Below are 17,921 nucleotides of genomic sequence, written 5' to 3'. Positions count from 1 at the left end.
TCCATTTCATTGCATTCTCTTGGTTCTCTTCCTATCCCTCTGGCTACTCTTCTTTCTCTTTAATTTCCTTTTCCCTAAATGTGGGTATTCTCAAGCATTTTGTACTTGGGCCTTATCTCTTTCCCGTCTCCCTTAGTGATCTGACTTAGTTCCATGGAGTCAACTATCACCTCTATTCTGATGATTTCCAAATTTATATTCCTAGCTCTGATGTCTTTCCTTGAGTTCTAGATCTGTATTTTCATCTACCTCTGGATGTATTTTGGGCATTTCACACTCACTACCTGTTTCTTGATTTTCTGGGTCCCAGTCCAAAAATAAAATTAGGAGCTCTTTTTGACTCCTCCCTCTACTACTAAATCCACCCAATACAAAGTTTTGAAGCTGTGGAGAATGATCAGGAGATTAGAATAGTGTAAGGGGGGAAATCACCTCATTTTCTCTTTTGGATGACATAAATCAGTGGACAAAGGTAGGACATATGGGGGGAACCTCTGCCTTTGTTTTCATTTGTAAGTGATAGGATTCATCTGTTCTTTTAGGATATTTGGCTACTCATTAGTCTGTTTCTTTTTTCCCTTTTCTCATTTTAATCCTCAAAATGTGTTAAATCACTATAGAGTGTAGGGCTCTACGGTAGGTGCTCCTTTTATGAAAACTTTGTCATCTGATTTTTTTGAAATACATACTGGAAAATGCGAATCTATCTCAGGATTCTGGGTGTGGGGGAGAATATCATATATTTCTCCAGGTTTCCTTGGTGAAATTTAGGAGCTAATAAAGTGGAGAAATAACATAAAATACAATCAAAACTCTTCATAAAATGAGTTTGGGATGAGGTTAAAAAACATTGGCTGAATGGAATCATGAAACTTAAAAATTAGAAAGGATCGTCCTGTCTCTGACACAATTATCTGTGGACCTTCAGCAAATTATTTCATTTCTCTGGACCCTAACTTGATTGTGGCAACTAGGTAGAGCAGTGAATAGAGATCTGGACCTGGAGTCAGGAATATCTGATTTCAAATATGACCTCAGGTACTTACTAGCTATGTGACCACATGGGCAAATCTCTTAATCCCGTTTGCCTCAATTTCCTCATCTATCAAATGAATTGGAGAAGGAAATGACAAACTATTCCAATATCTTTGCTAAGAAAACCCCAGAAGGGGTTGCCAAGATTTGGACATGACAGAACAATACAACTTCATCATCTATGAATGAGGCAAATGGTATAGATTACCTTTGATGCCCCGTCTAGCTCTCTATGATCCTACAATCCACTCCAACTCCTTTATTGTAGAAATATAGAAACTGAAACCCAGAATCCATGACTTGTCCAAGATCACAGAGATAGTAAACATTAAAGCTGAGCTTTGAACCAAAGTTATCAGACTTCAGGTCTAATATTAGCTCTTACTTTTTTTATTGCCTGTCAATCACATTTATTTATTTGTTTATTTATTTTAAAAATCCTTACCTTCTGTCTTGGAATTGGGATTGAGAAGACTCTTGCCATCTGGCTTAAGTGATTTGCTGGGGGGTCACATAGTGAGGAAGTGTTTGAAGTCAGATTTCTACCCAGGATCTCTTGTCCCCACGCCTGGCACTCTATCCACTGAGCCACCTCACTGTCCCATATTTGTTTTTTTTTTTTAGGACTGTACTGGCTCTCCCTATTTAACCACTGTTTGGAAGTAAAGTGTCTACTCACGGATAATCCAAACTTAATTTTTACCAAACTGTTTTCCAATTTTCCCAGAAATTCTTGTTAAATTGGGATACAGGCTTACATTAATATTGAAGCATTGTATTTAATTGCTTCTCGTTCTTGTTTATCTGGTCTGAAGGTGTATGGAGTATTCAGGAAGACCAGTACCTCTTGGGTAAGGGCTGCCCATCCACCTTTGGTGACCACCTTTCCCTCATGCAGCATGTGCAACAGCCACAGGCCAATAAAATAATCTTGGCAGAATTTCTACCGCTTGATTAGCACATAAATACTTTCCCCTAATGCTTTTTAGAACAAAAGTAATAGCATCTATATGGTGTGTTAAGGTTTGCAAAGCACTTTATGAATATGATCTTGTTTTATCCTCACAAACAGCTTGGGAGGTAAGTGCTATTTTAATCCTCCTCCTCCTCATTTTACAGGTGAGGAAACTGAAGCATCTATGACTTGCCCAAGTTCACATGACTAGCAAGTGTTTTGGACCGACTTTGAACTTAGGTCTTCCTGACTCCAGGTCCAGTGCTCTGGGCACTTGGACACCATCTAGTTCCCTTGGTGCTGGAACAAAGCTTCTCTCCAGCTTTGTAGGAATGAGGGAATGTTCTAAGAGCATCAATTTGTCAGAATTCCATTTGAAAAACTTCCCAAGTAATGTTTCCCAGGTAGCCTGCTGATTCTTCTCTTACACTTGGGATTTCTTTCACTTGATTTTTTAGATGGTACTACCAAAGCTGATTAATATAATTGAGGAAATCATCAAAAAGCGTCTTAGCTTGATGTATTCAATTACAAAAGGCTATATCCAAAGTCTAGAGGATACAAAATTTTTAATTAAACAGATTTCTTCTCGAGAATCAATATTTCAGGTGAGGAAAATTCAAGTAATTTATAAAACTTTAGAAAAAAGGGGGACTTAGACAAGAGTTGCATAAGATGGGAGGCATGGAGCTGTACTGTTGGGAGAACTCAGACATTTATGATATCACAGATCCATTTGAATATTAAGGCAAATATTGTGCTTTTTTCAGACCATTCAAACATGGGCCAAGTGAATGCCAGTGGTTTGGTTACATTAAAAGGATTACTGCTGAGAAATCAATAGTAATAGGTAGGGCTTATGGACTGGGCTCAGAGTTGAAGAGGTAGTCTGGGCTGATTTGCATTAGAGAAATTGTATAGTTCTTTTATTGATCCCAAATAGTTTCCTGCTCCAGAAGTCCATTAACACTAAGATTCTCCTGGTAGTACTACATGATTGAAAACCAGAAAAATGATAAATGCAAGTGACCAAAAAGTCAAAAGTAAGGTATATGTTTATAAGGTGAAAGCAACCAATTGTGTCTTGAAGAAGTGGCATAAAATTATCAGGAACTTTTATTTTTAAAACCCTTACCTTCCATCTTGGAGTCAATACTGTGTATTGGCTCCAAGGCAGAAGAGTGGTAAGGATAGGCAATGGGGGCCAAGTGACTTGCCCAGTGTCATACAGCTGAGAAGTGTCTGAGGCCAGATTTGAACCTAGGACCTCCTGTCTCTAGGCCTGGATCTCAATCCACTGAGCTACCCAGCTGCCTCCATCAGGAACTTTTAAAGCTAGAGAAGGAAATGGACCAGCCATGAAGCCAAAAGTTCAGGATAATAAATGGACAGGCCAGGTGCTACCCTGCTATCCATGAAAAAAGAAAAAAACCAAAACCAAAACCCAACACTTATGGAAAGACCACAGACAAGACTAGTATAGAATTGGAGCAGCTAAGTGGCTCAGTGAATAGAGAACTAGGCATGGAGACAAGAGGTCCCGGGTTCAAATTTGGTTTCAGACACTTCCTAGCAGTGTGACTCTAGACAAGTCACTTAAAAATCCCCATTGCCCAGCCAATATTCCAAGACAGAAGGGAAGGGTTTAAAAAAAGAGAAATATAAGATGAGAAGACCTGGGTAGTTTGTTAGAGTTTATATATATAATTGTCTGTCTATCTATCTATCTATCTATCTATCTATCTATCTATCTATCATCTTTAAAGCAAAGTTGAGAAATATGGCTCCTAGTTGATAGGTAGCCTTTTGACTTTCTAGTAGAGCACGTCTTTCCTTCATCTGAGCCAAGGCATGGGAGTTGGAGCAGAAATCTTTTAGGAATGTCAGTTTCATGATAGAGGGAGGAGAATCGAACTCTATATTTCCAAGAAGTTAGAAATGAAATGAAATTAGTATTTTTTTACATTGCCTATTTTGGGCAAATAGTCTTTTTTTTTCAAACCCAGAAATATTTTACCCTTTAAGAGAAATTTAATTTTATGCTTAATTCCTTACAGAAACTTTATGAAATTTTGGAAGTGAACAAGCGTGAAGCTGTCAAAGAACTAGGTAAGTGGGACATTTTAATCATCTGTACTAAATTCCCATTTTGTTCTTTCAGATTCATTAGTTAACCAGTTAGTGTGACCCGAGGGAAGCTTCTTAACTGTGGGCCTCAATTTCCTCATTTGCAAAATGAAGGAGTTAGATTGGATGATTGATTTCCAAGACCACTTTCTGCACAAATAACCAGTGATTTCATGATTGAGAATATTTAATTCTAAGACTAAAATGACTTGAGGAGGCCTTGGTGTTTTCAAAGAAAGCTATATTTCTCACTAGTCATAGTAGAAAGGACAGCGGATTTGTAATCATAGGTCATGAATATCTATTCTATTTCTGTGGCTTATTACCTGTAAAATTTTGGGCAAGTCCTCAGTTTCCTCCTTTGTAAAATAAAGTGATGATCTAACAGTTCCTCCCACCTCTAAATCCGATAACTATGATTTCTTTCAGCCTTCTAGAGAAAACCACTTATGAAAACAGCGTCTTTGAGATATTTTGAATGTTCCTTCTTTCAAATTTCAGCCTTAAGTTAGTTTATATTCTTGTGTGAAAGCTGCCAGGAGAATTTAATGATTTTTTAAGAGTCTCTTCGAGTTCAAGGATTTATAGTTCTATAATCTGTGTTTTGTGATAAAAACTTCAATCTGTCTCCTACTACAGCATTTAGGAAAGGCAACTCCTAGAAGAACCAGTGAGGTCAGCCCTTTCTTTCTGCCATTGTGCCTTTCTGGAAACCCTGTTGGGAAGCAAAATTGGTGAAAGAAAGGTCCTGATTTTGGTGTTATGTTGGTGTCATTAGTGTCCAGTCATTCAGCCATGCTGGACACTTTGGGACTCCATGGACCATAGCATGCCAAGCCTGTCTATCCTCTGCTCTCTCCCTAAATCTGTCCAAGCTCCTAATTATTGCTTCCATGGCATTATCCATCTGTCAGCAGCTTCTCTTTTTTGCCCTCAAGCTTTCCCAACATCCCCATCTTTTCCAATGAGTCCAAATTTTGGTTAACGTAAACACAGTCGCCTGATTTTGACCACCAGATGGGGCTAATGCCTCTAGAAAACAAGATTCTGAGGCCAGAAATGTTGAAGATTCACGGCCTATCTGGGTCATTGTTGGAGACCAAGGGCAACGAGAAAAAATGGACTGAGGTACTGATAGGAAGGGCATTTTTTTGTTTGTTTGTTGATTTCTTAGGTAACATTGGACGACGGGATTGGTGAAATGAAAAACATTTTAAACTAGTATATCCTTTGTTCTTAGCTATGATGAGAGATAAGAATGCTAGAAATTTGGGGGTGGGGGATATCTTTAGAATTAGAGAACTTCAGAAGTGCTCTTTTAGGATGGCCTTTGGTAGGAAGATCACTTTCTATCTGACTATTTTAAATTGTTTAAAAATGTAGAATATAAAAATGGCACTAATGAAGCTTAATTTTTAAAGTAAAATTTTAATTTTAAAATAATGTTATGGAAATGAATTTGTGTGTCAAAGGTCTAGGAGAAATAGAACTGATTTTATACTAATTTTAATTACCTTGTGGAAAGTGAATATTGGTTAGAATGAGAAAAGCTTGTTTTTTTGGGAAAATACTTCATTGTCATTATCAATAAAAGATATCTATTCAATACTTATTACTTAGGATATAGGGCTTTAAATATCAATAGGGCCTGTATTATGGAGGCCTTGAATGTCAAGCCAATGAATTCCAATTTTGTTCCAAAAAGTCTAGACTTTATGTGACTAAGTCTTTTTATGCCCTTATGCCTAGGAAGATGCATTAGGGAAACCAGGGCCACTGGGGCTACAGGTGAAAACTTTCTCTCTCTTATGTAAAGCCTCCCCATTGTGGACTGGGAGAAAGATCAGGGAAACTGCTGGTTCTCTCCCCAGTTCTCATAGCCCTAAGATACTTTAATTGAATTGCCCCTTCTGGGAGATATCCTAGTAGATATCTAGACTTGTAAAACTCAACTCTACAATATTAAATCAGGCTTAGTAACTTGCAATTAGCCAGATAATGGGATCTTTTGGATCCAAGAGCATATGGCACATACTTGCTGGGCAAAAATATAAATGAAATATAGATAATCTGGAAAATTGAGATAAAAAGAACTAGAAAACTGGCAATTGTGTTGTGATCTAGCCTGATCCTAGCTAGGAAGTGTATCCCAAAGCCATTGAGATCTATCACTGCACATGAATATTCCTGAGGACAGACACTGGGTTTGACCCAAGGGTTAGAACTGAAGAAGAAAGTGTGGTTGGAAAGAAAAAAAAAGAGGAAGAGTATAAAGATTCAAGGGCATTATGAAATAATACTATTGTGAAATGTTGCATTTTTCATGGATGGGCTGATTTATAGTAGAGGTAACTGAAAATGATTTTTTTGAACACTATAGAGTTTATAGTAAGAAATTGAAGGGTATGTGTTATAGGAAAGAAGGTCATGGATTGAGATGAAAATTTTGTGAAAGGAGCAATGCAAAAAATGCTGTGCTTTCATAGCCAAGTTAATACTATCAGAACATTTATAAACTTTTATTTCAGTTTGAGGGAGAGGAGAATAAGTGGCTAAGGATAGTTGTCTTATATTAAGTCATGTGGCATAGTAGGAAAAGTGCTGGATTTGGGGCCAGAAGAAACCTGGGTTTAAATCATCCTTAGTGATTGTCTAATTCTGGATAACTGACCGAAACTCTAGGGATTCGACTCTTTGTCTGTAGAGTGGAAATGATAGTACTTTAATTACTGATGAGATTCTTATAAGGTTCAAATGAAATAACAGATATCAAGTATTTTGAACATTTTTCCAAGAGTTCATTCTTTTATTTTTTAATTCAATTTTACTTTCAGTTCTGAATTTTCTCCCTCCCATCTCCTTATCCTTTATCCCCTGAGAAAGTAAGAAAAGTAAAACCCATCACGAATATTTATAGTCAAGTAAAACCAATTCCTGCATTAGCCATGTCAAAAAAAAAAAGAAGAAAGAAAAAAAGGAAGGGAGAAAGAAAGAAGGAAAGGAAGGGAGAAAGAAAGGTAGGAAGAAAGAAGGAAAGGAAGGAAGGAAGGAAGGAAGGAAGGAAGGAAGGAAGGAAGGAAGGAAGAAAAAATTATGTTCCACTCTGCATCCATCACCTGAGTCTGGTGGATAGCATGTGTCCTCATGTGATTGTTATTCAGTTGTTTCAGTCATGTCCTACTCTTGGTGACCCCATGTGGGGTTTTCTTGGCAAAGATAATTAGAGTGATTTGCCCTTTCCTTCTCTAGCTCATTTTACAGCTGAGGAAACTGAGGCAAAAAAAAGTTTTATCTTGGGTCCTTTGAAACTGTGACTGGTTCCACATTTTGTAAATCTTTAAGTACTATATGGAAGTATGTTGTTATTAATAAATATTGCTCTATCTGGAGCAATTTAGTAATTTCCCTTGATCAGATCTGTCTAGATTAAGTGCCTTCTTGTCTAGATGGAAGGGTATAGGGCTTCCTTTCTCTATTGGTCCCTCCTAGCCATTTGGTAGTGCCTCAAGACTCCCTTTGATGCTATGAAAAAAGCATAGGGGTAAGCATCAGAAGGTTTGGGTTTGATTACTGCCTTCCCCATTCCCAGCTGTGGGATTTGGGGCAAGCTTCCTGGTCTCCCCAAATCTCAGTTTCCTTACCTAAAAATTGGGGATAGTCATTCTTTTTTGGAAATTTTTTATATTTTTATTAAGAAGTTTTAGTGATAAACATGAACAACAATTTACAGTGTAGAACGATAAAATGTTCACAAAATTAAAAAGTACATTTATCACTGACTTGGCACACATTCCTTAAATCCATCCCATAAACTGGGACCTGATTTTATGATGTTAATGATCCAATCAGCCCATTAACAGACATTTTCCATAATAAACTGCCAATTATTCTTCATTTCACCATAGCCAGTTTCTGAATTTTTATCTTCAGAGCTTGATTGTTCTTTTATATGTAGCCATCATTCATGTTAAACCCCCAAATGAGTGACGTTACACATAAATGAATAGCAAAAGAGATTTTCATGATCTCAGTAGGGGCTAGTCGTTCTCGCATCATCTTCTTGACACCCTGTTGTGCCGATCCAATCAGCCATCGGATCCCAGAGGGTCATGTCTCTTTAAAGCTGCAGTCATTGCTAATCATTTTTTCTTTAGGTCTGATAGAACACGAGTGCCGAGAAGTTGTCATTGCCTTAAAGACCAAGCAGGCTATCCGAAACGTGCTTGGGAAAGCCCTGAAAAATCTGAGATTCCTTTGGTCGAGGGGTATAATCGATAAAATCGAAGGAATCAATATGAACAAGGTAATACAATGATTCCCGTTCAAGCTAGGGAGTGCTCCTCCATCCCCTCCACCATGTTTTTCTAAGCCTCCAGCATGGTAACGATTCTACTGGCTTTTTCTCTTTGGCAACGATGGGTGCCCGCTGGTTCGAGGCACTTGGGATGGGTTGGAAGAGGAATGGAGAGCAAGATGGGGGCAGACCGTCCATTGCTTGGGGTTTTTCTTTCCCACCTGCCCATCTCTCCCTCCTTGGCCCTTCTATCCACTTATTTATTTATAGATTCTCTCTGCCTGCTAACATGTAAGATCCTATGAGGGCAGGGGCCGTTTTTCCTTTTCTTTGTGTCTCCTGTGGTCAGGACAGTGCCTGGAACCTGGTAAGCACTAAATAAATGTCTGATGATGACTGATTCCATGCAATCGTGGCAAAGCAGCCACGTAGCATCGAGGGCTCTGAATCAGATAAAGGCATGGCAGATGGGAGCTCGGAGGCACAAAGGATAGGCTGTGAAGCTTGGAGTCGGGAAGACCCAAGTACAAATTCTGCCTCTGCATGACAAGTTGTGTGACCTTGGACAAGTCACTCAGCCTGTTTTCCCTTATGTGTAAAATGCAGATAATAATAGCACCTTCCTTACCGGGTTGTTATGAGAACCAAATGAAAAAAAGCACAAGTAGAGTGCTTCGCAAACTTTAGAGTTCCGAGAAAATGCTAGTTATTATTAAAAAAGCCATCATAGATAAAAAGGGTACATTTGTACCTGGGTATATTCCAAGATTTATTGGTACCTTACAGCCTGTTCTAGCATCAATTGATTAATTAATTAGTCAACAGGCCATTCATCTTATGATCAACAGCCGGGGGTTTAAGTTACTGGCTACAAGTATGAATTCTGTTTAAGAAGCAGCGAGGTGGTGCCATGGATAGAGTCCTGGACCTGATCTGAGTTCAGATTTGGCTCACATACTCACTAGCTGTGTGATCCTAGGCAAGACACTTAACTCTGTTTGCCTCAGTTTCCTCATCTGTAAAAATGAGCTGGAGAAGGAAATGGCCACAGACTCTGGTATCTTTGCAAAGAAAAACGCAGATGGAGTTATAAAGAATCAGATGTGACTGAAACAACAACGAATGAATTCTAATTTATTTATGAGTTGGAGTCTTTAAAATTCTTCATTTGGAAGTTATTGAGTTGAATAGACTTGATTATTTATCACTCTATTGCAAATATTAATAATATGGAAATAGGTCTGGATCAATGATACATGTAAAATCCAGTTGAATTGCTCATTGGCTCCAGGAGGGGGTAGGAAGGAGAGGAGGGAAAGAATATGAATCATGTAACCATGGAAAAATATTCTAAGTTAATTAATTAAATTTAAAATAAAATAAAATTGAATTGAATTGAATTGAAAAAAAAAAGAATTGATCATTTAAACATAAATAGAACAAGGTGTGTGGTAAATGAATGGCAAAGATATAGTGGCTACTAGAGTAACTAGATAGTAAAGAAAAGTAAGTACAATTGCAGTGAAATATGTCTATGAAAATAATGAACAAGGGAGAGGGAATAGATAATAGAAGGGTTAGACAGTGGACCATTTAAGTAGAACAAATGGTGAGTCAAGGGTAAAGGGGAATCTAACAGCCTATCAGATTCACTTTTTTTTTTAAACTTCTGTCTTAAAAATCTAAGAATCAGTTCCAAGGCAGAAGAATGGTAAAGGCGAGGCAATTGGGGTTAACAGTCAACACAGATGGGAAGTGTCTGAGGTCAAATTGGAACCCAGGACCTTCTGTCTCTAGGCCTGGCTCTCTATCTGCTGAGCCACCCAGCTTTTCCACCCCCCCACCCCAATTAGACTCTTTAAAGAAAATACATAAAGATAAATGTCACTTGTCTGGCTGATTCCTGTTTTGTTTGTATTTAGCTATTTCTTGGCAAAATAAAATCGCTGAACAACTTTCCCATGACAGTCCCTCCCCCTACGCCTGAGAAGTTTCTTCACAATATTGTTTGGCTGGAGGATAAAGATGTTCTCATTGAATTCTTTAAGGTATTATTTTGTCTGGTCATTACTCTGTGCAAGAATGCTCAGTACTTGGATGGACCACATATGTGATTTCATTGCCTCAAAACTTCCTCAAGGGATGCAGATCCAAACCCGTCCACACTGCCCCCATGCATTTAAGTATGAAGGATTCTAAAAACACTAGTTTCATGGCCAGCTTAAGAAGTTGGTGTTGGACCTCGTGAAAACTGAGAACGCCATTTCTATCTGCAAGATGCTTAACTGGAGAAGCCCTCCCCAATTATTATCCCCCCATTATTATTATGTATTCTGAATGGAGTAGGCACATATCGGGGTACGAGAAGTGTACCTAAATCGGGGGCAGGACTAGCAAACTCAAAGGCCTTCTTCCATCCCTGTCAACTTATTGGAATACTTCTTGGAATTCTTGGGCAGGACCATGGTGATTTTTTTCTACCCCCGAGTGTGTTATCAATTGACAATGTTATTAATTTACTTCAGAAGAACCATGCCTTTGAATGCTTGCCTAAATCTGGATCAGACTATTGAAGCTCCGAAACACTGTTTGATCTCAAAATCCAGCAAACACAAACAGATAATGGCCATTGTTTCAGCCCTAGTGAACCCTCACAGAGCAGAATTATATCCTCTTAGGGAGGAAAAAGAGTTCTTGGCTATCTGAAAACTTGGCATTCCATAGAGGGGGGCCAGAAACCTTGTCACCATGTACAGCTACTTGTTCGGGTCTTTAAATGAGCCACAAACTGACGCCAGATTAAAGCTCAAGTACAAAATATTCCAGAGAGCCTGAAATGCCTTCTCCCCATAAACCCAATTCCGTAGCATTGAGTCCTTTAAATCTGTTGGGCTGAAATGGCTAGCAAATTTTGTAGCAGATCCACATCTAGAGAAAGAACTGTGGGAGTGGAAATGCAGAAGAAAAACGTGATTTCTCACTTGTTTATGTGGGTACAGGATTTGGGAGTTGGGGTTTTAAAAGATTATTACAAAAATGAATAATATAGAAATAGGTATCAAGTGATAGTAGATGGGTAGCCTGGTGGAATTGCTTGTCAGCTCCAGGAGGGGGGAAAGGAAGACAACACAAATCATGTAACCATGGAAAAATATTTAAAAAATTTAAAATTAAAAATCAGAACCAAAAATATATATACATATATATATATATATTTTTTTTGCAGCAGACCATCCTCAATCAGAATGAAAGGGTCTCCTTCAGAAACTAAAGCTGACAGATTTATAGCCAAAGTCACAGCAACTGCCTTAACCTCAAAGTGCTATCATTCTTAGGTGAACCCCGGCTGGGCTTTTGGTCTACTTCCTGGGCAAGAACACCTGTTCCCATGTTGTGGTTCATTTGTTTCAGTAAATCCTCCCATGGCGGCAATCACTGGTTTTATACAATTTGGCATTCAGTTCACAAGATCCTGACACACATTCCTGAATTCATCAAGAAACCACACATCCTATTTCTGAATATTGATCATCCTTGAGTGTGGGAGGGTAAATGTTGGCCAGCCAGCTGGGATGGGGAGGGGAAGCGACACATCTCTCATTTTAGTCCTCATTGTTAACATTTTCTCCATCCTTTTCTGGAGTCTAGAACTCCCCAGTCACAAGCTGCCAGTCAGCTCCCCGGTGTTGTCTGAACCAGAGGAAAATAGAAATGGGAAATGTTTTAACAAAACAAATAAAAATACAAAGCCACCTAGACATCATTTGTGGCTTTCTGAGTCAATGTGAGTCCCCAAAGGGATCCATTTCTATTGGAATTGGGTATCACTGGTGTAGATGATCAGTGGAGCAATAAGTCATGCCCTTGCTAATGGCTGAGGCTGAAAATTCACCATCAGCTCTCAAGAGCCCTGAAGTACCTTTTTTGGAACAGTCTATTTTTCTAAGTCTAACCTTGAAAGATAGCAGTCAGTGACAGGCAGCCTGGTAGTGCAGTGGATAGAGTTAGACTTGGCATCAGGAACACCTGGGTTCAAATCCTTCCTCAAACTCTTTCTGCCTCTGGACAAATCATTGAATAGTTCTATCCTCACCTGCAAAATTAGGGAGTGAGATTTGACCTCTAAAGTCCTTTGTGACCTAAATCCACAATTCTATGCTTAAAGCTCATAGATTTTCTTTTTCTTCTTCTTCTTTTTTTTAAACCCTTACCTTCTGTCTTAGAATCAATCCTGTGTATTGGTTTTAAGGCAGAAGAGTGATAAGGGCTAGGCAATGGGGGTTAAGTGACTTACCCAGGATCACATAGCTGGGAAATGTCTGACGTTGGGTATGAACCTAGGACCTCCAGTCTCTAAACTCATCAATTTTCAATGGCATTTAAATTGAATTTCCAAACTGTTGATGCCTACTTACATACATTTCTTGCATTAACAAAAAGTGGAAAACCAGCTCAAATCTAGTGACATCTGGGTCAAAATCAGATGTTTAGAGTTAATCTAATGTCAGTAGCAACACACATGGCCAGGCATTGCTATCCCAAAATAAAACTCTATCAATATTATTGTTTGCCCCCCAAAAACTCATACCCCCTCTCTCTGTGTCGTCAGCATTTAATTTAGAAAACTAAATTGTCAGCTTTTTATGATAGTTAATTTTTTTTCTTTTTTCTTTTAGGAAAAAGCCAAACTTGCATGTTTTGACTATGGAGATATCATATGTAAAGAGGGTGATATGCCTCAAGGACTTTACTTGATCATTTCAGGAATGTCAAGTGTAAGAGACATATTAATATCAGTGATAAAAATGTACTTTAATGAGAAAACATGTACTCAGGAATTTAAAAGTTTTGTAAAAACTTCTTCTTTTAATGCTAAACATTTATGCCCAAGATGTCATAATGAATTGCTCAATATATATTTATTGAGTGCCTGCTATGAGGTGGGCACTATGCTAGGCAAAATGGAAGCAGTTCTTGTTCTCCAGGAGCTTACATTCTATCAGGGGAGATAATGTGCATATATTAAGTATATAAGAAATAAATACAAGATAATTGGTGGGAAAAGGCACTAGTAGCTGGAAGGATCAAGAAAGGCTTTATGTTAAAAAAAAAATAAGGTGGTGCTTGATCTGAGTTTTGAAAGAAACAAAGAATTTAGAGGCAGAGATGAAGAGGGAATGCATTCCAATCATAGGAAACAGGGCATAGACCTAGATGGCAAACCTTAATTTCTAGAGGAACTAAATTAGGAAATTATTTGGTCTTATTCTGTGTCACTGATAAGGTTAAAAAAATGACATGGTCTCAACTAGAAAAAATTTATGAGCAAGATAAAGGAAAATAATAATGGAAAAATATTTTAAAATAAATAAAATAAAATTCTTAGCTTAAGAAAAAGGAAAGTGATAATTATGTCATATTTGATAGTTTAGAAGCAACTTATCTTCTGGACTTAAATCGTAAGATAAAACATAATAAATAGTTCCCAAATGCCTACATGCCAACTGATCTTTCATACAAAACAAGAGCAGAGATCGAATGATTATTTAGGAAACCTTAAATTTAAATACTCTCTGAAATATTAATATGTTCCCTAAATATAATGAGTAAAAAAAAGGTATAGTAATTGTCATGCAGCCTGATTTATTATATAAATGGCTAAGCATTACTAGAGACATGGAATCTTTAAGGCTACTTGGTTCCATTAGAGTAAATTAAGTCCTTCAAATACTGCCTTCCATAATAACTTAAAATATTTCTTGAAGTGTAATTTACTGTGAGAGTTAACTTCCACGCTGAAAATATCTAGCTGCTCTAATAATTTAATGACATATGCCCTAGAACTGTACCGATCAAACTCAGGAAGCTTGAAAATTTTCATAAAACCTCTTAAAATATGATCAGCTATGTAAAACATAAACAAAAAATATGATTTGGGGGCTGCCTCTTGCAAAATGCTGCAGTTGGATTATGCCACCATGCATTTCTCCATTGCCTTTTTTTTTTTTTTTTTTAAACCCTTACCTTCCTTCTTGGAGTCAGTTCTGTGTATTGGCTCCAGGGCAGAAGATTGGTAAGGGTAGGCAATGGGGGTCAAGTGACTTGCCCAGGGTCACACATCTGGGAAGTATCTGAGGCCAGATTTGAACCTAGGACCTCCTGTCTCTAGGCCTGACTCTCACTCCACTGAGCTACCCAGCTGCCCCCTCTCCATTGCCTTTTGAGTCATCTAGAATTTTAAGTTTCCAGAAAAGGTGTTTCTTGATTCATAGCCATTGATGTCACTGGGAGAATATCACTATTCAAAATATGGTTTTTAGGTCTTTGTTTTGGGCAGGAAGCATCTTGAAACTGCTGAGGGCTACAAGATTTCCTAAATGCAACACGGCTTTCAATCTTCTCCCTGTTTATTTCAACTTGGTAAGACCAGCGACTCTATTTAAAAAAAGGAAATGAGGTTAACGTGGCATGTCTTATTTCTAATGAATCCCTACTGACTCACATCGTCACCACTTCCTTTTCTAAGTACTCAAGAATCATTCATAGAATTTTGCTAGAAATTGAAATTAAGCTCAACACCCTATAGTATGAGGAATAGACTTTTTCTCCCTTTATTAAGGACTAAGATAATATTTACCTTTTTCCCCCTCTTATGGTACCTATCATATTTTATTCTCCAGAATTTTTCAAAGGCTACTAACAGTGACTCAGCAATCACATTTATAAAGACTATTTAGCACTCTGGGATATCTCATCGAAGGTAACCAGGTGTTTGTTTACCGTACTCTCACCTGTCTTGAGTTTTAATTCCTTGTTAATTATTTGTTTTTGTTTTATCAAGTATTGGGTAGGTAAACTACAGTTATCCCACATATTCTGCAGGTGCTAGTGTCTTACAATATTCAAATATTATTTCACATAATATTCAATATTCAAATATTTTATTTGATTTTTGTTGTTATTGATAGAAGAGTCCTACCCCTGGCATCATGCCCCCTCTCTGTACCCTCACTCAACTTCTTTAATCAGCTAGAGGCTGTCACCAGATAGTTATTCAATTAATTGACTGGCATTGTCCTGCCAAGGAAAGCGCAAGCATGCCAGGAACTATTGAAAAAAAAATGAGCAAAGCACGACATTTGAAAGGATTAGTTGGCTGAGTTATGACCTCAAGAAAGACTGTCAGAACTTACACTCATAATAGCACAGAGAAACTGTTCAGGCAGAGGTCACTAAAATATTAAGAGACTGTTTAATATCAATGATAAAAATGTAATATAAAATGATGAGAAAAAAAATTCCAGAGGAAGTTTGAGAGTTTTCATAAAACTTCTTTTTCAAATCACTAAACCTTTGCAGCTGGGATACATCTCATAATTAGTCATCAAGCATTCACTGAAAGCTTACTATGAGACAGGCACTGGACTAGGCACTGGGGATACAAAGCAAAAAATAATCAGTTCCCATTCTTAAGGAGCTTTTATTTCTATGGAAGATAACCTGTACCTAAATAACAAAAGTATATGAAATAAATATAATTTATGGGAGAGGGCACTAGCATCCGGAGAAATCAGGAAAGGTTTCATTTTATTTATTATTATTTAAAACCCTTCCCTTTTGTCTTAGAATCAATGCTAAATATTGGTTCCAAGGTAGAAGGAGAAAGATGACTAAAATTTGTCTGACACCCACATTTGGAAAGAAGAAGGAGAAGGAGAAGGAAGAAAGAAGAAGACAGTCTTGACACCCATGCTTGGAAAGAAGAGGAAGACTTTCTTCTTCTTTCCAAGCACGGGTGTCAGACAAATTTTAGTTGGCAAGTAAATTGCTTATGCAGGGCTATGTCAACACCTGGCCTTGAAACCCAACTGATCTGAAGGCAATTACATCTTCAGAGCCAGGCAAGTCTGCTGCCAGGGCTACATGGCCTTTCTCTGAGGACAAACCTAGAGACCACCATTCCAGAAATGGTCTCCCTTACAGTGCCACGATGGGTATCCTTTTAGTGCCAGGTGAGCTTTTCAAAATCATCTGAAAGGTTTATGGCTTTTCAGTTGTCCACAATCAGTATCATTATTTTGCTAGCTTATTCTTGCTTGATTATTTTAGTCTCTCCTTATTGTATTGATAGCTTTTCAACGTCATGTGAAAAGGATCATTACCTAATCAGGATAGTCAAGTGGCCCAATGAAGGCTCAGGAAGACCTGGCTCTGAATTCTGACTCAGACATGCACCAAGTCACTGTGGACAAATCATTTAATATCTCTCAGCCTCCATTTCTTTAAATTTCTTTAAATTTTCTTAAATTCTTAAGAAAATTAATTTCTTAAAATTCTTTAAATATATACATATCCTTTAAATGGGGATAATAATAGCACTTACGTCACAAAATTATTGTAAAGAACAAATGAGATATAAAATGAGTTGCAAATCTTAAAATTATACACATGCTAGTTATCATTACCGAGAATTTATACATGTTTCTACCTTTACTTATCCATAATGCATTATTTTTGTAGCATATATTTTTATTTACATATTTATGTAGCATTTATTTTTATTTACGTTTTATTTACATATACATTTATTTACATTACATGTAAATAAATTTACATTTATTTACAAATTTATATTTACATTTACATACTCTTAATTCTTGCTTTTGAAATTTGGTGGTGTTTGGTCATTATTTTTAATATTGAAAGTCTAAATATGAGTTAACAAACTAAGACATGTCCTCAGGCTGAAGATTATATTCTCCTTAGCAGGAAAAACCAAAACCCAAACCAAAAACCCAGAAGCAAAAAAGAGTTAAGTAGTTCTATTCTCCTTCTTCATTTTTTAATATAATCTCCCCACACTTTGCTTTGATTGCCATCTTGCTTCCCTTTTTCCTCTCTTTAATATTTATATTAAGTGCTCATTCTTGACTTTATCTTTCTTCATATGCTTACAGGGTTGAGCTACTTTGGGGCATTTGTTTCTGATTTCCTGGCCTTGTTGCCAGCTTCTCTTCATAGCTTTTTAAAGATTTCAGTTGTCCGGTGATTTGCCTACGTGGCTAAATCAGTTACTCTGAAAAAAAAAGCTACCCTTTTCCCGCCTCCTCCTCGGTATCATTTGTGCACAGATCCTTTCTTTCTCAGGAGAATTTCATTTATCTTGCACCAAGTTTCCTCTGAGAATCTTGGAATTTATCTTTTCCTATTTCTGTTACATTTATTTGTGTACACATGTAAGCACAAAGGATGTCCACAAGTTACATTGCACAGATTGTTACTGTTACAGAGCTTTTTAAAAACTCCCTCATTATGGCTACCATCCCAAGGAGGGACCATATACATGGGGTGGGGGTGACCAGTCAGTGAAGAAGGCAACGTTATAGAGTGCTGAGGGGAGATTCCAGGGAGATAATAAAGTCACACAAGCAAATACCCACTGGTGCATGGGAAATGGCCAAATAGCTTATTGTGTATGAGTAATGTATTTATATATAATATATAATATAA

The 17,921-nt window shown here is 37.5% G+C and overlaps 1 protein-coding gene across 1 annotated transcript in view; it reads left to right on the top strand.

Annotated features, from left to right (window-relative positions):
- SLC9C2 (solute carrier family 9 member C2 (putative)) overlaps window positions 1–17,921 on the top strand; it is a 113,168-nt gene that overhangs the window by 69,420 nt on the left and 25,827 nt on the right. The window contains 5 exon segments of the mRNA XM_044674885.1: window positions 2,449–2,598; window positions 4,048–4,099; window positions 8,272–8,420; window positions 10,334–10,459; window positions 13,088–13,186. Of these exon segments, the coding sequence (XP_044530820.1) occupies window positions 2,449–2,598; window positions 4,048–4,099; window positions 8,272–8,420; window positions 10,334–10,459; window positions 13,088–13,186 (576 nt within the window).

The sequence above is a fragment of the Gracilinanus agilis genome, chromosome 4, assembly GCF_016433145.1.
Source record: "Gracilinanus agilis isolate LMUSP501 chromosome 4, AgileGrace, whole genome shotgun sequence".
Taxonomy (NCBI): domain Eukaryota; kingdom Metazoa; phylum Chordata; class Mammalia; order Didelphimorphia; family Didelphidae; genus Gracilinanus; species Gracilinanus agilis.
This window is presented reverse-complemented; position numbering and strand designations above follow the sequence as displayed.